The sequence below is a fragment of the Diaporthe amygdali genome, assembly GCF_026229845.1.
Source record: "Diaporthe amygdali strain CAA958 chromosome Unknown NODE_16_length_960263_cov_65_539585, whole genome shotgun sequence".
Taxonomy (NCBI): domain Eukaryota; kingdom Fungi; phylum Ascomycota; class Sordariomycetes; order Diaporthales; family Diaporthaceae; genus Diaporthe; species Diaporthe amygdali.
The window spans coordinates 462,790-489,794 of record NW_026517036.1 but is presented as its reverse complement, the minus strand read 5'-3'; the positions used below and the strand labels follow the sequence as shown (position 1 = coordinate 489,794).

Sequence of the window (27,005 nt, the reverse complement as noted above, 5' to 3'; positions counted from 1 at the left end):
AGCCTAACACCGTAAATCGGTGGTTGAGAACTTGAGATGGGTCGGAACTTAACCTGTCGGTATTAATCCCCGAAGCCCCTTGAATCCTTCAAGACAGCCAGCAGCCCTGGAGGCGCCCGTCTCCCACATGACATGGCTGATTCGCTGTCGCAACAACTTTTCTTCTCTACCTTCCAATTATTATGTTTCTCATAGCGCAACCAACAGCTTCCTCGCACTTTCTCATTTCGCAATGCCGGACATTGACCCTACAATAGAGGATATCTTCGGTCCATTGCCGGCCGGAACTGACCTGAACGAAGACCCCATCACCGGCAACGATGTCGCTGTGGCAATCTTGCTCGGGATAGCGACTGTGGCTGTTGTGCTAAGACTGGTGTGCCGCCACGTTACAAACAGCCCATTGAAGGCCGATGATTGTGTGATAATAGCGGCATTGATCCTCACGTATGCTACCGGCGGCATGTCATTCGCTGCTGGACATTATGGTGCAGGGAGACATGTCTGGTCTGTCAAGGCAGTCGATGTTGCAATGGCAGCCAAGGTGAGGCGATCTTAGTCACATGTTCACTGCTAATTAACTGACGTATGAATAAACATAGCTCCTGTATGCCTACAGTTTCGTCTTCGCGGCCGCTATCACCCTGACTAAGTCCTCGATCCTGCTGCTCTACTCACGTATCTTCGAAGTCTCTGACCCGAGATTCCGTTTCCTTCTCTGGACGGCGGCTTTCTTGGTTGTAGCCTATCCACTAACATTCGTTATTGGCATGGCAAACTGCTGTAAACCAGTCTCGTTCTACTGGTCACAGTTCTCAGGCAACACGGACGGACACTGCCCACTAAACACGGGATTATTCTTCGTGGTCATGGCCATCATCAACCTTTTTATAGACTTCTTCATCTTGGTCTTGCCTATCCCTTCAATATTACGACTGCAAATGTCTTGGCGCAAGAAGGCCGGCGTATGCGGTATCATGCTGCTAGGAGGATTGTATGTCGAGTTTTCGTTTCCGATGCCCTACACCACCTATTTGTACAAGGTCAGGTACCAGAACTGAATTCTAACAAGGAATCAGTGTTTGCTGCGCCAGCGTCGTGCGAATTTACTATCTGAACGTCTTCTCACACGCCATAGACGCCACATGGTATATGGGCCCTGTGTGTGTTTGGTCAGCCGTTGAGCCTTCTATCGGCATCCTTTCGGCATGTCTGCCAAACATGCGCCCCATCTTCGTCCTCTTTCGCAACAAGATATCATCTTCAAACCGCAGCGAGGGCCAATCACGCACTGCGTCAGCACCAGGCATAATTACCTGGGGAGGAAGTGGTGGTCCGGGGTCAAAAGGCGCCAAAAGCCACCGTCGGAAGGACGAGGATGAGCTTCGCTTGACCAAGAACAACTACAGCATGACGAACATCGTCACGTCGGGTGGATCAAATGAGAATGAAACTGTTCACGGTGAAGGGATTGTCGTGCGTTCCGAGGTAACGCTCCAACGCAGCTAGCAATCACAATGTTAAATCGAACTTTAAAGGCCACTTGAATAGCTATTGTTCTCTTCGAGGAGAATTGAATTACGATGTCCATGGGCAGCCTCCACTATCGTCATGAAAACTTCAGGGTGATTCCAGTCAGAGTTCGACAGCGATCGCCCCTTGAGTATTCAGCCCGTCAAGAAACTTCCAAAACTAATACTGACAGTCGTTCTATTCAGCGGGTCATGCCCGCAGCCCGTTGCGGTACATGCAGCGACGATTCTCTAAAGCTCGTTTAAGTCCTTTTCGGCCATAATAAGATATGTGCTAATTTTGTGCAAGTCTTTCCCGCCTCGTGACTCCGTCAACTTCCCTGAGCTTAATGCGCGTGAAGGAAATAGTGTAGATATGCCGACGAATGAATTAGACCAAATGGAATGAATTCAATGCCCAAGTCTATGGCTTTGGCATTTGTAGGGGGTGAACTGGAAGGCAACGTTCGTTCCTGGATTGATGTCCGTTCAGCAGCGGGGAATGCTCCAGTAAATAAAATTGAAGTTGGCCTATCATGGTCGTGAAACCTTCACAGGGTCACTTTCCTTTTCGGATATCAGTCCGACCCATGGGGGCAAATTCGCGGGCTGTTAGTGTGCAGCGGGTGGAGACCGGATCGCCCGAGCCGACCAAGGGTCAATGGGATGATGGATCTTCCTTTCCCATCAGCCATAACTTCAACAACAGACGCCTCTTCATCACACACCTCGATCGCGGAGGCAGAGTCAAACCTCTTCCCTACCTGAGGCAAGGAGACGATGAGACTGCTGCTCTGTCTGTTCGCCTATGTGACAGCATGTGCAGCCACCTTTGTGCCGAACGAGCGCTGCGATGAAAGCAGGCAAAAGGGGCTCCCGACCCTTCCTCGAACGTATATATGGGCAAAGCTGGAGCCGGGAAATGGCACAGGCGAGCGACTCACACTCAATACGATCACTGACTTGAGCCACGAGGACTGCACGCAGTGGACCCAGGAGCTCACCAGGGGAACTATCGAGCTTGAGGCCTTGGGAAGGCCAACACTCTACGGCCAGCTTAACATCTCGGGATGCCGTCAATCAGAGTACCGGAAAGACGACTCTCTGCTTTACGTGTCATACGTTCAAGATATGCACGCCTTTTTCCCTGTGTCAACTCTGAAAACCACGGTCCGTCTGTTTGATGTCAATTCCGACGAAAGAGTCTGTCTGCGGTCCCGCATCACTCCCGCCCTTCCTCAGCGATGGAGTTCCACGCTACGGTACTTTCCGCTGGCCATCTTTCTCTTCGTTTTGGTGGTCGGAGTGATCCGAAGCTTGGTGAATCTTCCTCCGCCGGAGGTTGAGGACACTGCCCCGCACGTGGAAGACGACGACGACGATGACGAAGACGCCCCTGAGCCGAAACCTGTCCTCCCCAACGTCGGGGATTGCCTCCAATACCTTCAGCACATCTTTCTCGGAGCCAGTCTCAGCCTCTTCTACCCTGGTTTTCTGATCCCTGTGGCTGGTCGCTTGTCCTGGTCATCACTCTTTACTGGTGGCGTCCTGACGTATGGGCATGCCGACTACGCAAGCATTGCCGATGGAATCTATGAGACGAACGGTACTTACGGGGGCACGTTCGGTCTGGAGACTATGGCTCAGATCGTGGGAGCGCCAGCCACTATGGGCACCTGGGTGAATATGGTGTTTCTCTTCGCTATCTTTCTGACCATCAGCGCTCTCATGATCGAGGCGTTTTGGTTTTTCCAACGAGTCAGAAGCCCGGCCTCGGCTCGATCATGGTCAATTCGGCTTCAACAGACCGGTAGACAAGTGCTTCAGGTGGCTTTGTCCTATTTCATCGTACCCCTGATCTCTCTTTCCGTCTACCAGTTGATTCACGCCTCATGGCTACCAATCTACCATACAGCTCTGGCTGTACTGTTGATCGTCATAGCCATTGCATCTCTCGCTTGGCTTTTTCAATCCCTCCCCACACGCAGCCTCGGCATTCTGCTTTTTAACCGAGACAAACAGTATTCACGGATGACGGGTGGTGGACATCAAGGCGATACGCTCTTCGTGCGCATGCTGTTTACTCTCAACTTCATCCGCGGCATCGCTATTGGTGGTTTGCAGTTTTCAGGGCTCGTTCAGTTGGTGGCCTTGGCAGCCTGTGAGCTCACCCTGCTCATATGCATCGCCGCTCTTCAAGCCTACCCGACTTTTTCGCTGCCGACCATCACTGCCATTACTAAGTTCGTTACTTTCTTAAGTATGGTCGCGTTCATCCCCGGAGTGGCATCTGATGGAACCCGGAACGTGGTTGGCTACCTCATCTTGTTATTGCACGCTTCTATTCTTGTGCTCGGCTTCCTTTTGCAAGCCACACGGGATCTCGTGCGGCTTGTCAAAAGGTGGATGAGTGAGGAGCGCCCAGATGTAAGTGGAGCACGATTTCAGATGATCTCCTTACATTCAGGTTTATGAGCTAACTAGCAAAGGCCTACGGTCTACAGCAGCTCGAGCGACGGCAGCCATCAAGGCATGACATACGGGAAAGTCCATTGGCACGTCTAGATGTGTCTAGTATCAGCACACCCGACGAAAATGCCGCCTCTCCGCGATCATACTTCGAGTCTTGGACACCCCCCGACAAGGCCCACCGCTTACAACTGCCACAGCACAGGATCCCTTCCACCAGCTCTAACCGCTTCTATAGGCCCCCTAGATCTACTTCCCGTACAAGCTCTACTCTCTCTTGGGAGACTCGGGAGTCCGGAGTCAGTGGCAGTAGATTCTCCAAGGCGACCAAGGACGGAAGTCTTGGTACTCTTCGTGAGCCATCGTCACCAACGATCGACGAATCTGTGCCTTTCAGCGGGACGATGTGCTCAAGCCCCTCTGTGGTAGGAGACCACCGCTCATCGGACAAGGAGAGTGATCCTGGGACACCAGCTGAATCTGAGCGCACAGAAGGCTTGGGGCCGCGTTGGAACGACTACTCGTTCCGCGAGTCTGATTTATATTACGGAAGTCGCTCCCGGGGAGAAGGAAGCACAGTGAAAGAAGAGATTACTGTTGACGATTCTCAGAGTTCACGGCAGGCATCTAGAAAAATGCTCAGGCGATACCTGAAAAGGGATAATAGTAGTACAGTCCCTCCTAGCAAAGGCTTCGAGGTAATAAGGCGGCCTCCGCCACCAGGCATGTAAGCCACCACTCAGATAATTCATTCAAAAGGAAAGCATGAAAGTATAATGTGCATATATTCAAATCGCTATAAGTTCTATGGCTCTACATAATCTTGGTGTTTCTTACTTGAACGCATTCGGTCCCCCGAGATCCAATGCAGGTCCGCCGCGGCCATGACGTGTGGTACTAAATATTTTGTCCAGACTGTTTGTCTCTGTGCCGAGGGCTCACGCCCGAGCATCGCAAAATAGGCCGTGGACTCATCGGTGAATTTTCTGTAGTGCTGCCGCCTCCGAGCTACCTCCTCTAGGTAGGCCGTCCTGGCTGACACGATCTAGTGCCGGCGAGGAGTCATAGGGCGGGTCCAAGTGGAGACCGCCTGCAGCATTCCGAGCTGCCACGCCCCGTTGCACCATCAGCCTGATCACCTTCGTCCTCGTAAGCATAAGAGAACAGGAAAATAGCCCACAGTAAATCTTCGGTGTCGGAAATACCACTCAGTCTGATCCGGACCGCGTCTTGAGCACAGGTAACAGCCGCCATGGCGCTCCCGTTCCCCATCCCGGCCGGCCTCTCCCCGGCCTTCACCATGGCCGCCCCCACCGAAGCCGACGCAGAGAGCCTCGCCGAGATCTACTATGAGGCCTTCCGGACCGATCCTAGCAATACTTACTGGTGGCCCGCCGAGAAGGAGCCCATGATGCAGTGGATGGTCCCCCGCATCCGCAACAAGATGCGGGACCGATCCGTGCGTCACTTCAAGGTTGTCGATGTCCAGACCGGCGAAATGGTCGCCTTTGCCCGGTGGGACATTCCGGAAGGGTCAATCAAGTTTGGCGAGTGGCTGGGCGGTGGCGGCGAAGCGGACGTCTCAGAGCTGGTGAAGAGCGAGGGCGAGCCGGCGAACGGTGCGGCGCCTGCGCCTTTGACTGGCGGCACCGAAGCGCCTCAGCCCACATCCGCCCCGATGGAGATCCCTCCAGGCGCGGACGCAGAGCTGTGCCAAGATTTCTTCGATGGATTGAGCCGCATGTCTTCCAAATGGGTGACGCCGGATATGTTGGGTAAGCAGCGAATTCTAACCATGCTTCGGTGAGGGTGCTGACTACCAGCAGGCCTCTCGCTGATTGCGACGTCGACCAAATATTTCAAAAGAGGCGCCGCTAAGGCGCTGATTGTCCCCATGCTAGACATCGCCGACGCAGAGGGCGTCAAGGTCTACCTTGAAGCCACACCAGCTGGCAAACCCATTTATGAGAAGTTGGGTTTCCGAGAGGTTGATGTCCTTGAGTTCAACCTGGATGAGCTAACCAAGGACCATCACGGCGTCTACAAAATCTGCATCATGATCCGGGAGCCATTGAAGCAATAACCACTCGGTTATCTCAAAATCAAAGCCTATTCTCCTGGAACCATGAGGAGGCTCGTCCCAGATTTGCAGACATGAAAATATAATAAAACTAATATAATGTATCCAAAGCTCTCCTTTTCCCTTTTCCCTTTTCTCCTCTCGTGAGTTACATGGTCTGATATTACAGATTCAATCAGATTGGACCATCTGAATAAATTCAAGACTGTTGCCTTTGATGTATCTGTTGGTTTGGGACAGATAATGCAACTTGTTGAATAAGCGGTGCCGACTTCCAGCCTCATTTGCTTGATACCCCTTTTCTCTAGTTCTGAATGCTGAGCTGGCGGTGGGCACGTTGATAATCAGGACTCCTCTCAGCACTTAGTATCAACGCCGCGCGCGCCTTATCCTGATGCGAAAGGATGGGGAGCTGTGATCAGGATGTCGGGATGAAAACAAGGCTTGGATTTCTATCAAAGTGCCTGCTTACCTGCCACATAATCATGGCAGAAAAATTCAGACCGAGTGATATCTGGTATTTGGAATGGTTTCTGAATGCTGACCTGAATGGAGTAATAGATTGACCCATAATACGTGTTGGCCCATTGAGAACAAGACTATCTTAAAAGTTTGTATGCGCTGTTTCATGTTAAGGGGTATACATAGTCTTCACTACGCTGTAACAACCGTGCTCTATGTTTTACAGCAAACGCAGGATAATATTAAGGTGGGGCATCTCAGTCATGGAGCCTTCGAACGCAACCATTAAGCAGACTATACAATGAACCAGTATGTTTTAGCTCAGATATCTCCACCATGTACACATATATGGTAAAGTTGCTAAAATATAGTCACTCGTCCGCCTCTCTGCCTCATGAAAATGGGTAGTACGAATAATACCAAGTCAAGGCTGAATTATAGAAGACGTGAAAGCGTAAATCACCTGAAATGAAAAGTAGATACTTCACTACAAGTCATTCAAAATGTTATCCAGATTCCTCATTCCAGATGTGTTCGGCTTTCAAGTGCATCCAGCTCGGCGGGGGCCTATTCTGGTTCATGTACCCCACTTATATTCAACCAACATGTATTGCGTAGCACCAATCTCCTGCGAGACTTTCGACAGTCTGCATGTGTTGGGATTGCCTGGTTGGCTCTGATGAAGGCAAGCTGGCATTTATCTCTAGGCTCAAGCAACAATAAACCATTTTGTTCTGCCCATCTGCTAATTATTTCCCTCCTTTTCTTCAACTGATCGCCATCAACCGCAAAGCTTTCTGAAGATCTAGCGGCAACGCCTTTGCAACAGCAGCAACCATCGCAAAGGACTCCCTCAAACCCGGCTCTCTGCAAACAATGCAGTGCTTTACTACATCTTGACGACAAGTTCTTGGAGTCAAGGCTAAGAACCTCAGCCAACGGAGAGCTATATCTTGGCGGAGACCATGAGGAATACTCCGATCTGGACAGGACCCGACCCAATGGGCCGAGTTGGCCCCGGCTTCTATGTGAAGCTCTCTGGGCTCATGTGCCGGGATCCACTGGACCTATTTGCCGCCGAGGTAAATAGCGATTATTGACAACGTAACTTCCTTGGACGACTTACTTGTGAATAGGCGTATCGATAGGATGTTAAGGCGATGAATTTACTGATGTGAAAGCGCTGTTCTAGTGCCTTAATTTGACTGGGACTAATAATGTAATACATGCGATTATGTCTTCTTTGCTGAGCTACCTTTGTCTTCCATCCGTTTGACGGACTGTGGAGCGTGTATAGCTATTAAATTTGACTTTGATATTCTTCTGTCGCAAATTTGGCGTGCGTGCGAGCTGCCGGGAGCTATTACAGGGGAGTGCGCACTCGCCGGAGCACCTATAAATTACGCTCCGAGGGCTCGCCCTCCGCCGAAGCGAACTTAGCTAGAACAACAACGCTTTTATCTACGCTCAACCACTCGCTACGTGATCCACGGTGCTTCATATCTTCAGAATGACGAAAGTACCCAATTCCAAGCCACGGATATCCTATTTTGCCTTTGGGATTGACTTCCCATTAATCTTTTCATCTTGGTCCTTCCGGGCCTTGTCGTCCAACTTCTTCCCCCCTTGCATGTTGTTGTTGTTGTTGCCGTTGTTATCGTCGAGGCGCATCTCAATGAAAGCCTCGGGGATGGCAAAACCATTTTTGAGACATTGTTCTCGGATGCGATCAGGCTTGACACCGCCCTTAGCCAGACGTTTCCGGAAGGCCTCGATATCGTTGTGGCTGATGCTCTTACCGCTGTCCGAGCCTGTCACGTAGCGGACCATCATCTCATATGTCGTGATGGCCGCGTCAGTGTCCATCTTGTACACCTCTACATGCTGCCCCTTGAAGATGAGGTTCTTCGAGCAAGCGGAGTCGCGGAACAGCTTGGTTTGATGCTGCCTTGTTGCAGGCTTTCGTTCCCCGCTTATCGTCCTCCCGAACTCATCAACCTCCATGAAACCTGCCGTACGGGCCACGCAACCACGTATATCCACGGCCTGAGATTCAGGCTCAAGCAGCAGGTCTATCTCGCATGTTGCTTTGTTGTTTTCTAGGTGCCTTGTGTCGTGAGCTTTTGGCAGAATGACCACTTTGGCAGGACTGCCCTGCTTGTTATGGCCACTCGCAAGTGCTGCATCAAGCTTAGCGAGATCTGTGTTGACTGATATAATTAGCCCAAGTTCTCTTCACTTCGGAGTATCAATACAGAATGCTCACTCTTCTTTTGTACTTCGTCTGTGGTCACTTTTTCTTGGTCCTTGGAAACAGATTCTCCACCCTTCTCTGGTGTCTTGCCCGCAGCTGGAGCTCTCTTTGACTGAGTGTTGCCCTGGCTAGTGGATTTGATCGCAGGTGAAAAGACGCTATGGCTAGTTTGAGTGTTACCTTGGCGCGTTGTTGTGGCCGCAGGTGTAGGGTCACTGCGACTAGCTTGATTATTACTTTGGCGCGTGGTTCTGGTCTCAGGTGAAGGGACACTGCGACTGGCTTGAGTATTGCTTTGGCGCGTGGTTGTGGTCGCAGGTGGAGAGTGATTGTGCATGGATCGAGGGTTGTCCTGAGACCGTGATCGATTCACGGCTGAAGGCGTCGCGCCTACGCCCGTGGAGTTGTCCTTATTGTTTCTGGAAGTCGATGTATTTGCAGAAGGGGCTGCATCAGATTTGTGGTGAGAGCTTTCTGAACGTGCTTGACTCGAGGGAAAAACCATCGCGAAAATATTCATGCTCGCGGGTTTCGAGCCTTCCGAACTGCTTGGGACAGCTCCAGCAGAAATATTCGGATAGGCTAGCTTCTTGCCTTTATTCGGGGAGGCTTTTGGACGTACGGCGTCAGTTGAAGCCTTTGGAGCGGTGGCCTTTTTGTTTTGGTCTTGAGCTGTCACTGAAGGGTTGGGACACCGTTCAGCGGTAGTAGGGCCAGTTCCGTTGGGTTTATTCTGAGAGCCATTTTGACTATTTTGATGAGTTGTGTTTGAAACTTCTGTAGCTGAGCGCACACTAGCTGGCCCTTGAGGCTTGTGATCGAGTACTCGGTCCGTTGGTGTAGCTGTATGAGGAAGTTGATTGCGACTGTGACGGGAGCGTCCTCCTTGCTTTTGATTCGGTTCCTCGGTCGGAGGTAAAAGTTTGTTGTCTGTCTGTGACTGTACTGTATTGGCTTTCATAACTTGTTGACAAAATTCTGCTAGAAGCTTATTATTGTCTAGATTCTGAATATCGACAGCAAGGAGCACGGGAACATAAATCTTGTTCTTGCTCAGTGCTGTCGCGTCTATCACAGGCGCCGAAATGACATTTTTCTGTTGCTTTGTAAGGCTTTGTTTATTCATCTTGAAGATGTTGCGAGGAAGTTTGAAGAGATTGATACAAGGATTGCCTCGGATGTGGTCAAAGAGCTCTCTGCTTATACATTATAAACTCTCAGTTTTTCTCAATGTCATAAGTCTTCCAGCGCCGCAACGTTGGCCTTGTGAAGCTGTTCGTCGTTCCGGCCGCGCACCCAAGCCTACTATCTCCACATAAAGGCCAACATCTTCTACCGCCTACGAGACGCTCCTCGTGGATCAACACGCTTGTGAAACGTTACCGAGCATCGTAGCTGTTGAGGCTCGTGTTATAATCCATCAGCAGCTCCCACAACCCCGGCAATGAAACACATGTGGACTTCGTCAAATTGCGACCAGCTGGGCCAGTCTCGAATTGCAAGCTTATTGACCGGTTCGTTTTCAATGCAGCCTGGCTTTTGGGGTCATGGCCGAGGTCACAACACGAACATGAGACCTCTCAGCTGGACGAGGATGAATATGCGACGGGCCGGCGGGCCTCTGGCCGCGGACCTTGAAGACTCAAATGAACACCAACAGAAAGACACACCGCGTGAGGTTTGAGGATGAGGAAGCCAGGAGCCTGTGAGTGGAATGAACAACAGCAAAAACGGCCTTGCCGTGTAAGACAGCGCGGAACTATGCGAGCTTCGTTTCACAGAGAATGATGAGGGAAAGTGAATTTGATGACGTATCACAGCCCGCATACGTTGAATTAAGCAGCAAATTTAGATTCTGGAATCTTTGATATAGCTTAATTCGGAGCAGTTATCCGATGATAACTGATCTGGCGGGAAGAGGTCGGCATACTTAAAATAGACCGCCTTCTCCAGTCAACCAGATCTGTCCAGGATGGCCCAAGTCATGAGGGCGGGACAATGACACGCGCAGATACGCTGTGGTCCATATAACCCTGGTAATAGAAGAGACCAGGACAAGGGTAAAGGTGCCAGGCAATTTGTACGCTGAAGAAGGAGATCCCGAAGAATCAGTCCCGGCATGTGTCCCACATACAAAAAACGGCGAGATGCCGAGTGCAGGGGCTAAGAGCCGAACCAAATGAAGACATTGAAGTGAGAAAACACGTTGCGAATCAACAGAGGAGCGGGCATCTACTGCATCCTAAGTAAACATGGGTCCATTTCTCAATGGCCCAATCCATGCCGAGCTGAAAAGACAAGGCCAAGACAACGGTCCTGCGTCAACGCTTAAGCGGCATGTCTGCCGCTCGGGGGAGTGGAGGTCAGGAAATTAGGATGCAAGATCAAAGATTGGAACAGCGGTGGTTTTGGTTCACCAGTTGAAGGATCTCTGAGGATCTTCGAGGTGTGGATTTCTCAGGAGGTCGCGAAATGTCGGAGGGTGGGGAGGGGACGTTCCTGAGGAACGTGCAATGCTCAGTAGCTGCAGGTCTGCGGCAGCGGCCTCAAGTCTGCTTCCCCGGGATGAAACCAACCCTCCCCAATAATAGGACGAGGCCGGTTCGACTGGCCCAGGACGGCCCATGTGCGAGCCTACTAGAGTGCAGGAACCCAGTTTGCCCACCGAGATACGGAGCAGAATTAGCACTCGACGGCGTCGAAGTCTAATAATGCGCGCTTGGAACGTGCCATATGTAGGCACGGTAGGGTGGTGAGGGTTTGTTAGCTCCCGCGCCTGAGGCCTGCGAGGGGCGCCACGGTCGAGGGCCCGAGAAGATCCGTGGACAACAACAGTGGGTAGCATCAGACCCATCTGTGATAAATATCCCGTACCGCCCGCCCGCTTGGGCGCTTGGGGGCTGAGGCTATGGCTTAAGTTGGAAGCCAGCTGGCTTTGAGCGTGCGTGCGCAATGGAAGTTGAGTATCCGAACGGAGACATCATGAAAGATGAAGTACCACAATTCTTGACGATGGTAGGCACGGGTGACTGAGGTCTCAGGGCGTCAATGGATATTAATGATCTGTCACAGCCAGCTTACCTGCATGTGGCATTGATGAGTTGAATTGGTGGTTTGCTGAGTGAGGAACCTGGTAAACTCTGTGTTCGGTGGGCCCGCGACATCCGCATTGTCACCAGGAACCACCAGGAACCACAAAGTCGACGACCGGGTATCGGGTGCCGGGTGGTCGACGTAAGATGCAGGGCACAGCCCAGCCAGCCAGCCCAGTTGTACTCGAACCCTGGCTCTGATGGCTCACACAGCCATCCTTCGCCTTGCCTCGTGGCTCGCGTCGCCCATTTTCCGTGACCCCAATGCCCGCCGTGACCTGATCCGCCTCTGACTTGCCTGCTTGCTTGCCAGCTTGCACAGCCAACTCACCACCATCTCTAGTCACCCCCTTTTCCGTAACCATATACCGTAACTGTACACCCCTGTCCTGACCCAGCTGAAACCTTGCATGGACCCTGAGCGCATCGCAGCCTTCTGCAGAGCCATTTAAGGGTCCCTGTTCCTCTCTTCTCCCTCAGTCCCAACGTCTTCTCACTCCAGCAACCGCCAAATCTTCTCACAATTCACTGTCCAGTACCATCCGCACCATAATACTCCCGTCTTCTCACCAGTCCACCAAAAACCTCAGTCAAAATGCCTGCCGAATCGATGGAGATGCCTCAAATGAACAACATGGTGGCCCAGCCCCAGACCGAGCAGCCTGTACGTGCCCAGTAACATCTCCAGCAGAGGCCAAGCTTTGTCCGTCTCTTGGCCTTTCGCCATCCTCCCGCCTTGGCAGCCAGCCCTGACAGCTCTTGGCGTTTTGCCAATGCGCTGATCTCTCACCACAATCGATAACCTACATTGGACATGATCACAACAAATCAATCAGATTGCTAACCAGACTGGATGTATAGAAGGCAGAGGAGCCAATGTCAATGGGTCTCCGTGGTGGTGGTCTCTGTGAGGACGTAAGTCTTAACAACCCCCATGCATTCTACTGATGAAAAACAAATTCACTAATTGTCCCTTTACAGTGCTGCTGCTGCTGCGCCGGATGCTGCGCCCTCGAGACAATCTGCTGCTGTCTCGGCGCTGAGGAGGTCGCCGACAACCTCTAAGCGCATTCATTAGACGACCGAGAAAGGATAACACGAAGAAGAGATGAACGACCGACTTCCCATCGTGGGACAGTCGAAGGTAGTGCGAAATGACGAAGGATACCCAATGAAGAGAAAGACCCTGTGCCGTGACGGCGTGTAACAATAGTGTCGCCTGGAAGGGCGTGCATGGTCATTGTTTAGATATGGACGGCGCACAGGTCTCGGATGCCCAATGATAAATTCTTTTGAATCCCCATTTCATCGGTTCATGCACGATCAAGCGCTGCACCGCTGATTGAATCGTCTCTTGTTGTTCACTTTGGGGTGTGTACTGGCCCCCTGGGCGATCGGCACTGCGGGGGCCGCCTCAGCAGAGACCTGCTCTATAATAAGCTGTCGCTCCCAATTTCTGCTGCTGATTCAGTTCACGGCCTGCAAAGCCGGTCGCGCGTGCATCAGGTCTGACAGGCCTGGTGGCCTCATCCTGTGAGACCTCTCGTTCTTGGTGCTGCCATCACATTTTGCCTCTTCATTACACAATTTGCGCAGATGAGATACTGCCGGGATGATGGAACAGCTTTCAAGAAGCTGCCTCACAACGGGAGGGCTCATCTCGCAAATTGAGCCTGATACCAATTTCTATGATCTTTTGTTTATTCCAAGAGACTTGTTTTGAACATTGCCGTACATCAGGCTCGATACCAAACTACGGCAATGGGACGACTTGATCTTGGTACAATCCAAGCTTCTGATTCTATCGGCATTTCCCTGCTCTGGGGAACGGGCCGTCGAGCTTGTCTCGTCCTGCGGAGCATTGGACGATGAGCAGCAACACATCCCAGTCACACATGAGTGCCCTCTTATATCCTCGGTTGAAGGGAAATTGTTTGCACATCGTTATATCCCACTTTGACCACCATCGCGGTGATCATATCCACTACCATCGCAACAAACAGCCGAGCTTCTTCACCTTGTAGACTCCACGAGGTGGGCGCTCAGCCACTGCTGTAGTTGCAATTTGGGTCACAGCTTATGTGCAGCGTCTTCTGCACCGCCCAGACCATGCGAGTATGATCAACAGACTTTCAAGACCCACCAAGCCCGCTGCCCTTATAACTTGGACTTCGTCGCGGGGACACTCTCTGCCGCACTCGTGACCTAAATCAACCAAATCGTCAGTCACCCACGCAGTCATGTCATAAGGTTAAAAGGGGGAGGGGTGACTCTGGTTCCTCACATTCTTCTCAGTCGCCTCCCGAATACGCCGCCCAAGCTCAGCATTCACCATCCCAAACATGTCATACGTCCTCTTCCGCGTGTCCTCGTGCGCGCCGCAAAGGTGCACGGAAACATTATGCACAAAGTTCTCCTGCTGACCCTTGGTGCGGCCGAGGACCTGCCAGAGTCCGTTGGCCTGGGCGTAGTCGTCGGGGCTGATCTCCCCGAAGACGGCCGTGACGGCGCGGCCCTGCCACTCCTCGTGCGCCGCGGTGGCGCTCACGGGCCGGTAGGTGAGCGGCTTGTAGGTGGAAGGGTAGTTCGGGTTCGCGCCGTAGTTGCCGTCGACGGCCATGGCGCCGTCGCGCTGGTACGGGTTGAAGGCGCGCAGGGGCCGGTTGACGGGGATCTGCTGGTAGTTGACGCCCAGGCGGTGGCGGTGCGTGTCCGGGTACGAGAAGAGGCGCGACTGCAGGACCGGGTCGGCCGACGGCTCGACGCCCGGCACCAGGTGCGACGGCGCGAAGGCCGCCTGCTCGATCTCGGCGAAGTAGTTCTCCGGGTTGCGGTTCAGCGTGAACTTGCCCACGGGCCGCAGCGGCACCTCCGCCTGCGGCCACACCTTGGTCAGGTCGAAGATGTTCCACCGGAACTTCTGGGCCTGCTCCGGCGTGAGGACCTGCGCGTACACGGTCCAGCTTGGGTACTCGCCCCTCTGGATGGCCTCGAAAAGGTCCTGCGTGTGCCAGTCTGGGTTCTCGGCTGACATGTTACCGGCCTCTTCGTTGTTGAAAGTCTTGTTCCCCTGGTCAGTCTTGCAGTGGATCTGGACGTAGACGAAGGAGCCATCTGGCTTGGTCCACTTCATGGTATGCCCGGAGTAGCCGTTCATGTGCCTGTACGAGTACGGCGTTCCCCGATCGGAGAAGAGATGCATCAGCTGGTGGACAGCCTCATGGTGATTACTCAAATAGTCCCAGAACATTGTAGCATCCTTGAGGTTAGTCTGAGGGTTACGCTTCTGGGTGTGAATGAAGAGAGGGAAGTTGGTAGGATCGCGAAGGAAGAAGACGGGAGTGTTGTTGAACACCCAGTCCCAATTACCCTCCTGGGTGTAGAATTTGAGTGAGAAACCTTTCCGAGGTCAGTACTCTGCCGAAAGGAATGTGAGAAATTTAGAAGGGGCTTTTTACCTCGAGGGTCACGAGCAGAATCAGCAGAACCCTTCTCGCCTCCCACAGTCGAGAAGCGGGCGACTAGCGGAGTCTTTTTGCCCACTCCATTCAACATGTCAACAGAGCAGATATCACTGATATCGTGCGTAACCTCAAATTCGCCATAGGCACCGGCGCCTTTGGCATGGACGACACGCTCAGGAATACGCTCGCGGTCGAAGTGAGCTAGGAGATCAATGAGGTGGAAGTCCTGCAACAGCAGTGGGCCTGGCTTCTGGCCAAGCCGTTGCCAGCTGGACGGGTTCTCAACAGGGCAGCCATTGGATGTTGTATACACTGGCTTCTCATTGTAGCGATATGTTGGTTTATCGTCAGCGACCATCTTGTCGGGTGAATGAGGTTGTTTGTTAAAACTCTTCAAAGATGTTAAGATCTGTTAGGGCACGAGCCAGATGTGTGGTATCAGACCAAGTATTGGGATCAAGAAATTGGGTCTTGCTCTACAGGAAGCCGGTTAAATTGGGAGAAATAACAATTGGCCGAGTGGTGAAAGGAAAGATTCACCTCGACATATATATTTATCCCCGCCATCGCCTCATCTACATCGGCCCGGTGCGTGTGGGCACACCCATCCTGCAGCTCTCCGTCCGTACGTTTGACCAGGTAGCAAGTCAGGCTGTCTCCTCACCGTGAGAATGCCGAGAATCTGTGGGCCTCAGACCAATGATTGGGCAGATATTGAAATACAATACAGATCTGGGAATGGGTGTTCTTGGGGCTTGCATGCTGTGTGGATCCGACTCGAGAAAAACCCACCCGTTGCCACTTTTTCGAACGTAATGGCTCTCCTCCGCTTCTTGGCTGGAATTTGAAGCTGACGAGTCTCAAACGACCACGAAGGGTAAACTTGGTTGGCTGATCTTGAAATCACTAATTCTAGTGATAGATGCTCTCCTCGGAAAAAGGTTATGTGCACATCAAGTCATAAATTGGCCAGGTGCAGGGTGTATGCTCTGATATCAAATCAATGTATTTAAGGCCGTATCAGTCAGCCGTACAGGTGTCCACAGCCAGATAAGCGAATGCTCTCACCAGATAGCTTCCAATAAGCGGTTCAAACTGGCCGTGCGGAGGCCCAAAATGGCAATGCCCTCTTTTTGCAAGGGTTTTTTGCTACTTCAAGGCGGAAGTTCTTGTTAGACCTGAAAGGCATCCGTCATAAGAGTGCTGCACATCTACAAAGCAAAGCATGATTCAGAGGATAGCATATTGCAGCCGGAAGGGGAATGGCCAGTCCAACGTTTGCACCTCAGCAACATGTGCGATCGTCTCTTTGGAGGCAATGGCTGAATATGTGATGATGTCCGATGCTCCTGGTGTGAATTGACCGACCTCAACCCATATCGTCAGTTTGCCCTGGACAGTGGAACCCCCCGATACAGCTTGTTGAATGAATAATCGGTCGTGGGCGTTTCGTCTGTTATGCCCCTGTTGGCGATAACATAGTTGACAGATTACTCATGCCTGTGACTATCAAGTCGCGTATCCAGGTACATGGCCTCTCCATATTCAGTGCATCAGTGTTGGAGGCTGCTGATCCCGGCCTTTCGGTATTCGGCATGTCGTACCCTGCAGCTATCGTTGTCTCTTCTTGGCTGCCTTGTCAGCTTGTGCCGCTCCGCAGTCGCTGTTGTGCAGTCGGTCGTGGACTAAAAGAACGATCTCGCGTCTGTATTCATTAAACCGTATTATCACATAAACTTTGTATGTACATGCCGTCCCAACCTACAGTGCATTCTCGCCCCGCCTGATGAACGCCGTTGCTAAGGTCAGATTGCCAGATTGTCTGCCCATTAGTGTGAATCGCCCGTTAGGAAGCAATCAAGCAAATGAAGCCGATGATGGCCGGCCTTTGAGCACTGGTATGTGCTTCTTCGCCCTTAGTCTTGAGAGACGGTTTGCTGTTACGGTCAGTGCAAGTGCTTTGAGGCCCGGAAGAGATATCGAACTTACCACCAGCCAGTCCATGCCTTCCGTCACACCACTGCCGTCAACCGCCGAACATGCCATGATGCTCCAATTCCTGTCCCTCAGCTCTCCCAGCCGCAGCGCCTGTGAAATGTCGCCTGCCCCTTTTGCCCCTGGCTGGTCCTGCTTGTTTGCGAACACCAACAGTGCGGCGTCCTTCAACTCCTCCTCGTTAAGCATGGCTGCCAGCTCGTCTGCTGCTGTTTGTAGACGTTCTATATCGGTGGAATCGACAACGAAAATGACCGCTGCTGTGTTCGCGTAATAGCACCTCCAGTAGGGCCTGATGCTCGTTTGGCCACCGAGATCCTGTCCCGCGCGTCAGCCCGCTCGCTCAGACATCCGCTTCCGGTGGAAGATGGGAGGAGGCGTACCCAAACATTGAAGTTCAAATTCTTGTATGTGACAGATTCGACATTGAAACCGATCGTTGGGATCGTTGTGACCACTTCGCCTATCTGTACGCCGTGTCAGTGAGTGTCACTCCGGCTCAGAGTGGAAGCCAAGCGGGCCTCGTACTTTGAGTCTGTAGAGAAGGGTTGTTTTGCCAGCATTGTCCTGTATCGAAATCATCAGCAACGCGACCTCGGGCTACTGGCTCATGCGATCCGTACCAAGCCCAAGATCAGTATTCGTATCTCTTTCTTTGCCCACAGAAGGCCGGAAAGCCATGACATTCCCTGACCCATCTTCGCTTATGCTCCGCCGAGAACGCCGTTTAGGGACCAGTGTACTGTTGCGCTGCAAGGAGTGCCGTATGTGTTGTGGAATTCGGGGCGTCGGTTCGGCGAGGTCCCTCGCGCCAGGTTGCCGTTTCACCGTTTCCGGCGAATGAAAGACAATGTTTCTAGGAGGAATGTCGAATCAAGGAAAACGCCGATGTACTGCTCTAGTCGTTTGTGAAGGGAGTGAGTGTAGAGAGGGAGAAAGCTGCCAGATGGCGATTTTCAATAGAAAAGTTTCGAGATAATGCGCTGGTACTCGCTTGCAAGCTTGGCACAATGGTTGCATCAGAGGCGCCCGGCTGTAGCTCGATGCTGTTGCTGACGAGGGTCGGCTGCTCCAGCTGGCTTCCAACTCCAACCCAGGGCCAGGGGCGAGGGGCCCAGGGATTTCCAGGTTTGGGCGATCCGCCCATCGGTCCTCCCGGTCCTCTGTTGCCCGCCGACGCTGGCCAGCCAAGGCTGGGTTGACTGCCTGCACTGCCTGCCCAGACACCGAGTCCAGTCCAGTCCCATTCCAGTCCCCAGTCACAGTTCCAAGGACGGGCTAGCTCCGATTTGCTGACGGCCCCCACTGTTCCACGTGACTACACCAAATCAAAAATTATCCCATGAGCGTAACTCAACTCCTGTGAACTGGACCCTCCCCCCATCGACCAAAGAAGACGAATAACCCAGCCACTCGACATCGACGACAATCAGTCAAAATGCCGGTACGTACGGGATGGAATCACGGTGAAACGATGCGATCTCAATTTCGATCATGGACATGCAAGAGTTGGACTGGCCAGCCCGGCCCCGCAGCGAGGATTGCCTTGAAGCGATCGCAGGAATGGATTTCATCGTGAGAGACCACGACGCTGACGGGTCATGACCTCAACAGAGCCACAAGTCTTTCCGCACGAAGCAGAAGCTCGCCAAGGCGAAGAAGCAGAACCGCCCTATCCCCCAGTGGATTCGCCTCCGAACGGACAACACCATCCGGTACGATTGACCCCACGAGAAAATCCCCACGCCGTATGCTGCACGGCATCGATGGCGGTGGGACACGGCACGGGTGCCTGTAGAGCACCGCGGGATCAGGAACATTTTATAGCTAACGGATATCTTGCAGCTACAACGCGAAGCGGAGGCACTGGCGCAAGACTCGTCTCGGCATCTAGATGCATCACCCCGCACGCGACTGCCTCTTGCTGCTCTTCTTCCCCATCAATTTACCTCTTCACGATACCGACTACCAGCTGTCACAACTCACGATGGACGGATAAATAAACGGCCAGCAGGAGGAAAAATGCTGGAGTGACATGGCGTGAGGGCAGGGAGAGGAATCATCATCATGGACTATGAATGACGGAACAAAGGGTTCTTTTCTTGGTCCCGGACAAGGTGTCTCGCTGGGTTTGCTGGCTTATTTTAGCCGCACATTGCATTTAGGGACTCGGGGAAAGCAAAAAGAAATGCCAACTGATTGACGTACGATTCTCAAGCTTCTTGACTGGGCGCTTCTGACTGCGAAGAATCGCTCGGGCCCTCTTACTGTGACATGTACGCACGAGGCGGCGACGCTTTGAAGGTCGAACCCGCATTATGCCCAGGAATTCAGCCTCGTGAGCTTGCAATGAGGTACTCAGGCAAGCTGACACTATCTAAAGGAGTCGCCTAATGAATCAAGGGGAAATAGCTGTGTGAGCGATAGAATCCCTAAGCGGCCCATCATGGGGTTCATTCTTGAGCTTCAAAACATCACTACGTGGTAGCTCATTATCAAGCATGACCATGTCGCCTGAGTAGTTGTCTCTGCCTGTACTATTGTTGACAGCCAAAGCTTGTATTGCGGTGCTTTACGCGGATCTCTGTTGGCTAATGTGTCTATGTGCTGCTCAATTGAGCGGCATTCCCATGTCCCATAATTGATATGATACCTGCGCAAAGTTGCTCAGCAGCCATTCAGCACTAGGCTGGACGTTACCTGCAGGAAGATCAGTAAAACAACCTACTCACTTAGCAAAGTCGTTGCATGCCTTGACTTCACAAATCTATTCACTCAAAAATCAGTCGAGGCAGTATATCTGTTAGGAATGATGAGAATTACAGGCTACGAGGTCACCGGGTCACATGCACAACGATTGTTTAGGGGATTCTGGTATTCATTCTCAGCCTAAATGCAGTGCCAACCAAGTGGCTGTAGGCGATGTGTGTTCTGGTAGAGCACGCCTGTGTGCACTGTTTGCCGAGATCCATCAACTCCACGAGAGCCGGCCTGTTAAGTGAGTAAGAGCACATGAGCTCGAAGGCTGCTCCTCTCAACGCGCTAGAACTGAAGAAACCAGAATCTCTCCACTCAGTAACGTATCCTTTCCGAAGCCGAAATCCCTCAAAAAGCAACCGTTTAGTCAACCTCAAACGCCGAGCGAGATGCCGAGATGGGTAAAAGCCGGCCATGCGAGACTGAGGACATGGTGGGAAATGTCAGACCGTTTGCTGCTGGCAAGACGCTGATGGTAAGTAGCAGCGACATGTTTAACGGTCTTCGGCCCACTCGTTCTCCCGGCGGATCTGCTCCTCCTCCTCGGGCGTGAAGTCGTTGGTGATGTTGAAAGTCTTACGGATCTCCTCGGGAGACTTGCCCTTGATCATGTTGGCGACCGTCTTGCACCCGACATCAAGGAGCGCCTTGATGTCCATGTAGTTGGCAGCAAGGATGATCTCGAAGAGCATCTCTTGGTCGACCTGCATGTACTTCTGGTCCCACTCATCGATCTCGGTGGTCTTCTTGCGGGACTCGCTGTCATCGTCCTGAGTGGGGAGGGGGTCGTTGCGGTGGTGGTTGCACCACTCGACAATCTTCTCGAGGACGGGCTGAGTGACGTTGGGAAGAGGCACGGGCTGGGTGGTAGCCGCCTCGAGGCCCAGATCCTCAATCAGGTTCTTGAGGAGGATGGAGCGTTCAGCGACGGGCAGGTCGACCGGAACGATACCGCCATCGTTGCACTTAAGCTGGAGTCGGACGTTTTCGCGGGTGGCATCCTTCTCGCCGGACATCTTGACAGATTGTTGCTGGACGGAGTTTTTGTTGAAAGTTTGATTTATTGGCTAAGAAGCTTTGCGGTCAGACGCTGTGATGACGTTTGGCTTTGCCAGAGCAGACGCAGCAAAAGGTGGTGACACTTGTTGAAGAGAGAAGAGGTTTGGGAAGAGATTGTGATGGGGAGAGCTGAAATGCTGGCTATTTACCTTGACCGATGGATAGGAGCTGTGGAAGGAAGTGGGTGGTGGGAGACTGGCGATGATGGGAAAGTATGAACAGAGGAAGCGACGTTGGTGGTTTGGTTCAAGTCAGGCGGCGGCGTGGGGTTTGGAAGTTGAGAGGTGGAGGTGCAGTGGGGCCTATCAGGCGCTGCCTGGAACGTAGGCAGGCAAGCAGGGGTCCTCGGGACAAGTCTACCAGAAGGTGCAGTTGCAACTTCAGGCAGAACTCGACTACCCAACTCCTGCCGCTCACGCTCAATACTGACTGGCAAGGACAGGGAAAGAAATTCTGAGGCTGCTCAGGAATTGTGATGGCGGGCAGGAAATGTGAGCAAGGTCGGGAGGCCCAGACCCAGTAATGCTCAAAGTGTAGTGAGAAAGGAGCAATGGATGACTTACTGGAGGGTTTGCTTGGCTGCGTAGTCAACGACGATCAACAGTGCCAAATGGTGGTTGATCTTGCAGAAAAGATAGCTTTGCTGTTGACTCTTGCTGTTGGTAGGTGGATGCAAGCAGTTGGCAAGGCGTAGCAGGATCAAGAGGTGGTAGGTTTAAGTAGGTGTCCAGCGGTGATTAGTTGGGTGAATTAAGACGAGCAAGTGAAATAATAGAAAGGAAAGTGATTCAAAAGAAGTCTGGGTTGAAAGAGTGACTTGCACACAACTTTATCGAGCATCAAAGCGCACAGCACTACGAAGGTACTTAGGTACTAAGGTGTCTTCTAAGGACGCTTAGGACGGTCTCATGGCAGCAGGAACCGGCCAACAATGAAATCTAGGGTTTATGGGAGGAAGCGAAGGGAAGGCCACAGCAGCCCTCAAAGAGGCCTTTTGGCCTGAAGATTATGCCAGGGTCTTACTTGAGGCATCCTAAAATTGGCAATGGGGCGGCCTGCTGGGCGACATTGCAGGCGGCCCGATTTACAATCGAAAGATCTAAAGTCATCCCCTTCTGTGAGAGAGAAACCCGAACAGTATATCCACGGCACCTAGGACAATAACCTTAGAACAGAGAGGGTAAAGTGTAAGCGTCGCACAACCACGTTGTTAAGGCAGCCCTGGAATGTCTGTGTTGAGCATCTGTGTGCGCAAGGGTGCAGCAATCCCAATCCGTTCCACGTGTTACTAATTGGCCAAACGTTCTAGTCATAGCAGGACAGAGTGCTGCCTGCAAACAAAGCATCTATCCAAGGCGAGGAGGCTGGAGAAAGCCTTGTGGATGCCTTCGAAATGTTCCGCATCGGGAACCTCAGATGCGCAAGATCCACCTTCAAGGCTTCTGCGGGTGATGCGCTAACCCATTGGGCCACGGGAATCTCCTTTTCAGGTTGTCTGGCCCTGATGGGTGGGCTGCCAATGCTGATCTCTCCAACACCCCCGGCCCCAGCTGACGGCTCGCTAGCGTCTGATTGTCCAGCTACCACCCCTGCCCGATGCCAGCTGAGGCCAGTCCAGTCGACTGTATCTCCCAAACATGTGGCCTCGTCGCTTGACGGGGCTCCTGACGTTTTCATAAACAAACCTACTGATCAGACGATCCAGCCCTGCTTCTTGTGAAGACAGCCGTCGCGACGTCTCTCGACCCTTTCGATCCTCCCTCCCTCTCCCCTTCCCAATATGCCGTATGCAGCCTGCTTGCCCACGGTCGAGAACGCCCCCTTGAAAGCTGAGATAAGGCCTCGCAGATGCTTGAGCTGGAATCTCTAGGAAGAAGTCGAGGTCAACATGTGGCGCCGCACATACCTATTTCTTCTCGTCGTCCGGCTATGGTTTGCTCTGTCCCCGAGCTATCTACACCCCGACGAGAACTTCCAAGGCCCAGAAGTCATTGCAGGTAAGACAACGGCTCCTCGCTTCTGCTTCCACGTAGCCCTCCTGGGCGCGTGTCGCAATATCGTCACGGCGCGACTCAGGCCGTGCACCCCCTGTCGCAGAATGGAACGGACTCCAAGTGATCATCCTACATCAGCTTCAGCTAACCAGTATATCTGTACAGGCGAGATTTTCAAGTATCCCGTCCGACTTACATGGGAATTCACCAGCGAGAACCCGATCCGAAGTGTATTTCCGCTATGGCCGATATATGGGCTTCCCATGCTCCTCCTCCGGTGGCTGTGGATAGGAAACGGTAACGATGGCGAAGTTCCTCCAATAGCGGTGTTCTGGACTCTCCGCGCTCTCATGTTCATCCTCAGCTTCGTCCTCGAAGACTGGGCTATACATGAGCTTGTCCAGTCGCCACGGCATCGCCGGGTCGCCGTTCTTCTTGTCGCCTCGTCCTATGTGACGTGGACCTACCAGACGCATACATTCTCCAACGCAATCGAGACGTTGGTCGTCGCTTGGAGCTTGGTTCTGATAGAGCGGACTATCGCAATACCCGTAAACACTGTATGTTGGAATGATGCTGCTTGTGTACATGGTCGCACGGGGCTGACTGTTTTGTTCCAAGCTACAAACTCCTCTCCTGGCACCCGCTCTACTCGGGTCGATGGTGGTTTTTGGTTTCTTCAACAGGATAACTTTTCCGGCTTTCCTCCTCATCCCTGGCCTCCGGTTGATCCCTTACTTTTGGAGGAGGCCTCTTGCACTTGTAGCGACGGTATTCTCAGCGCTTTTCACAGCATTCATTGCAATTTCTCTGGACACGGCATTCTACAGCAGACATCAGATCTCTTGGACCGATTTGATATGGCACCCCATCGTCACGCCTTATAATAATCTCATGTACAACATCTCTCCATCGAACCTGGCGCAGCACGGCATACATCCATGGTATCAACATATTCTTTTTAATCTTCCCCAGCTGATTGGCCCGGCGGCCATTCTCCTATTTACTCGACCGCACCTGTCGCTGCGCCTATACTCTGCGATCTCAGGCATATCCGTTCTTTCGATATTTCAGCACCAGGAGGCTCGATTTCTCCTCCCTACGATTCCGTTGATACTCTCGTCAGTGAGACTCCCACACCAGCAGAAGGTTTTGCGGCTTTGGACTGTGACGTGGATCATATTCAACCTTATCTTCGGCATCCTGATGGGTATATACCATCAAGGAAGTATTGTCCCGGCACAGGTTTTCATGAGCAAACAGTCCGACGCGACTAGAGCAATATGGTGGAAGACGTACATGCCGCCGATCTGGCTCTTGGATGGCAAGGCCGAGACACTGGAGACTCGCGATGTCATGGGGATGCCAGGAGTAGACCTTTACGCAGAGCTCATGAATATCGCAACATGCGACGTTCCGGCGGACCGACGGAATCAAGAATACAAGAAGGAGCCTAACGGAACTTACCTCATCGCGCCGACGTCAGCTACTTGGTTGGACCCCTATCTGGAGAACAAAGGACTGGAGGGGCTGAGGTTCCGGGAGGTATGGAGGCACAGACATCATTTAAATCTCGATGATTTAGATTTCGCGGAAGATGGCGTCTGGGACACTCTCAAAAGGGTCATTGGGAGGCGAGGCTTGGCCATATGGAGGGTCACAAAATCATGCAAGCGATGAGGGTGGGAAAATGTTTGGAAAAGGACCGGATTAGATACTCGTAGATACCCCCATTTCCCTTTTCACGAATCGACGAAATACCCATTTGACGGATTAGAATACACTCATTGAATCGAAAACTCATCCATTTCAAGGTAGTTATGAATCCTGACCGTCCCGGGTTCTAAACCCCAATCCCGTATTGCACCCAAAACCAGCTTATGTAATTGTGCTCGTAATTCGGCCTCGACTACTCGTTGCTGAAGCTCCCCACTTCAGTCGAAGAGCTTAACCAGCTGCAAGACATCCAAAAGGGTTACTTCAACCGACTCACGAGATTGATCTTATTGCATTTCACGCTCCTTAAACCGTCAAACGAATTTTTAACAATCTCAACATGGGCGGCTTCAGACTCGAATTTTTCAAGGTAACATACCCGCCCTCCGCTCGCGCCAATCCCCTCCATGGCTAACTGGTGATCGCTTAGTTCGGCATGTACCTATTCTTTCCCATCGCCTTTATGGGATACTTTGGCGTCAACCTCGACTCACGCTTCGCCGTCCCCGACTTCTGGCCCAAGCCCGAAGAAGCGAACAAGGTGCCGACTGAACGCGAAGAGATCAAGGCCGAGCTTGAGAGGTTAAGGGCCAGGAGACTCTACCTGCGGGACAAGAGAATGGCAGAGGAGGCGAGAGAGCAGGCTGCGAACCCGCTGCAGGAGGTGGAGCAGATACAGAATCAGGAGCCTCAGGCGCAACCCCAACAGAAGAAAGGCTGGTTCTGGTAGAATGTGGAGAGATCCCAGCCCGACGGGTCGAGGACCGCGGGCGATACTTCGGATCGAAGAAGACAAAAAACAACACCACTCAGTGCAAAGATTTACGGCGCATGGACAAGGAAAAGGCAGGGGCGGTATCTGGGTTGGAGAATGGCGTATTGTGCAAACCCGACACATTTGACTGGGTGAAGATGCACATTTATTATACAATTGTTGTCATGAGGTCACCTACGAATCCAGGCTGTCCTCGAAGGCCGCCCACTCTTCGTCGGGCACGCTTCCACCCTTCGCGGCGTTCGAGTATATAGCTTGGACCTCTGGGAATTCCGACAAGGCGTCCACGAAGGCCGACAGGTTCTGCACGTCCTCGATCGAATCGACCGTCGACCGCGTCTCCTCGTTGGGTGACCAAATTATCTCGGAGCTTAAAATCTTCAGATCAAACTTCTTTGCAACCCCCTGGGCTATCTGCATCGTCGAGCTCGGCTGCGACCACACGATCATGTTGCCCTCGTCGTCAGCCTCCAAGTCCTCTGCACCAAGCTCGATGGCCTCGTCCATGATCTCGTCCAAGCCGATCTTGTCGTGCTGCTCGAAGACGACCCGCCCCAGCCTGCTGAAGAAGAATTCGGTGGTGCCGGTCCTGCCCTTGTGTTTGCGTATGATGCCGCCGATATCTTGCAGTGCGCGGAGCTTGTTGTCGGTCTCTACATCCAGTATGAAAGCGTTGGAGCCAATCATCACCTCGAATTTCATCGTCTCGAGTGTGGTGCCGGACAGGGAGCGGCCCTGGCCCCGCGCGATCGCCTGATCGATGACATTCTTCGGTGTGCTGGCCTTCTTGGCTACTGCGATTGCATTGGCGAGGGAGGCGTTCAAATTTGGGTCTGGACCGTACACTGCATTGTTATGTATGTGAGCATGTGAACACTAGGCAGGGCTAGGGGACATCGAACTGTGAATAAGACGAACATTTGGAGTACAACGTTATGGCTTGGACGAATATTGTGCGTTCAGAGGTCTTCTTTTGGTCTGCCCTGCCTTTGGTGTGTTTTATCTTAGACCATTTATTGTGCCCAGATTGTACAATTGTCGTTGTTGAGAACGCGCTGCGGCATCGTGGGCACACTGGCGCAGGCCGTGCGGTTTGGATGAGTTGCGGGAGCAGCCTCAAGGTCTTTAGTCGGCAAGCCATTGTCAATGATTGCAATTACAAGTCAAGTTTCGGAAATTCAATGTACATGACAGCAGTTTGGAGCCTACGATATGCACCCAGAGAGCTCCAGTGGCGTGCGGGAAGCTTTTCCATCATGCAAGCAGCATTCTTAGAACATGCAGTAATTCTGGCGACCCGCGCTGGTGGAGCCGCTGCCAACCGATTGGAGCGACAGCGGCGCTAGAAACAGGGGTCAACTGCACTGACAGTCGGTC

At 52.4% G+C, this 27,005-nt stretch overlaps 8 protein-coding genes across 8 annotated transcripts; 3 read left to right on the top strand and 5 right to left on the bottom strand.

Annotated features, from left to right (window-relative positions):
• Positions 1-232: 232 nt before the first annotated feature.
• J7T55_007413 (uncharacterized protein) lies at positions 233-6,063 on the top strand (the record flags this gene model as incomplete). The annotated part of the gene is made up of 10 exons (XM_053144173.1): positions 233-544; positions 603-994; positions 1,080-1,488; positions 1,719-1,743; positions 2,094-2,307; positions 2,375-3,938; positions 4,001-4,678; positions 5,049-5,129; positions 5,221-5,755; positions 5,807-6,063. The coding sequence occupies 10 exons, from the start codon at positions 233-235 to the stop codon at positions 6,061-6,063; spliced, it is 4,467 nt and encodes a 1,488-aa protein (XP_052993103.1).
• Positions 6,064-8,067: 2,004 nt separating this feature from the next.
• On the bottom strand, positions 8,068-9,520 carry J7T55_007412 (uncharacterized protein; the record flags this gene model as incomplete). Its single annotated transcript, XM_053144172.1, has 3 exons — positions 8,068-8,732; positions 8,789-9,385; positions 9,472-9,520. The coding sequence occupies 3 exons, from the start codon at positions 9,518-9,520 to the stop codon at positions 8,068-8,070; spliced, it is 1,311 nt and encodes a 436-aa protein (XP_052993102.1).
• A 2,943-nt stretch (positions 9,521-12,463) lies between these two features.
• J7T55_007411 (uncharacterized protein) lies at positions 12,464-12,933 on the top strand (the record flags this gene model as incomplete). The annotated part of the gene is made up of 3 exons (XM_053144170.1): positions 12,464-12,532; positions 12,730-12,783; positions 12,850-12,933. The coding sequence occupies 3 exons, from the start codon at positions 12,464-12,466 to the stop codon at positions 12,931-12,933; spliced, it is 207 nt and encodes a 68-aa protein (XP_052993101.1).
• Positions 12,934-14,119: 1,186 nt separating this feature from the next.
• Positions 14,120-15,690, bottom strand: J7T55_007410 (uncharacterized protein; the record flags this gene model as incomplete). The annotated part of the gene is made up of 2 exons (XM_053144169.1): positions 14,120-15,267; positions 15,327-15,690. The coding sequence occupies 2 exons, from the start codon at positions 15,688-15,690 to the stop codon at positions 14,120-14,122; spliced, it is 1,512 nt and encodes a 503-aa protein (XP_052993100.1).
• A 1,488-nt stretch (positions 15,691-17,178) lies between these two features.
• J7T55_007409 (uncharacterized protein) lies at positions 17,179-18,025 on the bottom strand (the record flags this gene model as incomplete). Its single annotated transcript, XM_053144168.1, has 5 exons — positions 17,179-17,253; positions 17,322-17,645; positions 17,711-17,794; positions 17,856-17,894; positions 17,951-18,025. The coding sequence occupies 5 exons, from the start codon at positions 18,023-18,025 to the stop codon at positions 17,179-17,181; spliced, it is 597 nt and encodes a 198-aa protein (XP_052993099.1).
• A 2,553-nt stretch (positions 18,026-20,578) lies between these two features.
• J7T55_007408 (e3 ubiquitin ligase complex scf subunit scon-3) lies at positions 20,579-21,100 on the bottom strand (the record flags this gene model as incomplete). The annotated part of the gene is made up of 1 exon (XM_053144167.1): positions 20,579-21,100. One exon carries the CDS (start codon positions 21,098-21,100, stop codon positions 20,579-20,581), a length of 522 nt encoding a protein of 173 aa, XP_052993098.1.
• Positions 21,101-22,536: 1,436 nt separating this feature from the next.
• J7T55_007407 (uncharacterized protein) lies at positions 22,537-25,583 on the top strand (the record flags this gene model as incomplete). Its single annotated transcript, XM_053144166.1, has 6 exons — positions 22,537-22,651; positions 22,840-22,928; positions 23,014-23,140; positions 23,303-23,697; positions 23,759-24,682; positions 25,284-25,583. The coding sequence occupies 6 exons, from the start codon at positions 22,537-22,539 to the stop codon at positions 25,581-25,583; spliced, it is 1,950 nt and encodes a 649-aa protein (XP_052993097.1).
• Positions 25,584-25,802: 219 nt separating this feature from the next.
• J7T55_007406 (uncharacterized protein) lies at positions 25,803-26,692 on the bottom strand (the record flags this gene model as incomplete). Its single annotated transcript, XM_053144165.1, has 2 exons — positions 25,803-26,473; positions 26,662-26,692. The coding sequence occupies 2 exons, from the start codon at positions 26,690-26,692 to the stop codon at positions 25,803-25,805; spliced, it is 702 nt and encodes a 233-aa protein (XP_052993096.1).
• Positions 26,693-27,005: the final 313 nt, after the last annotated feature.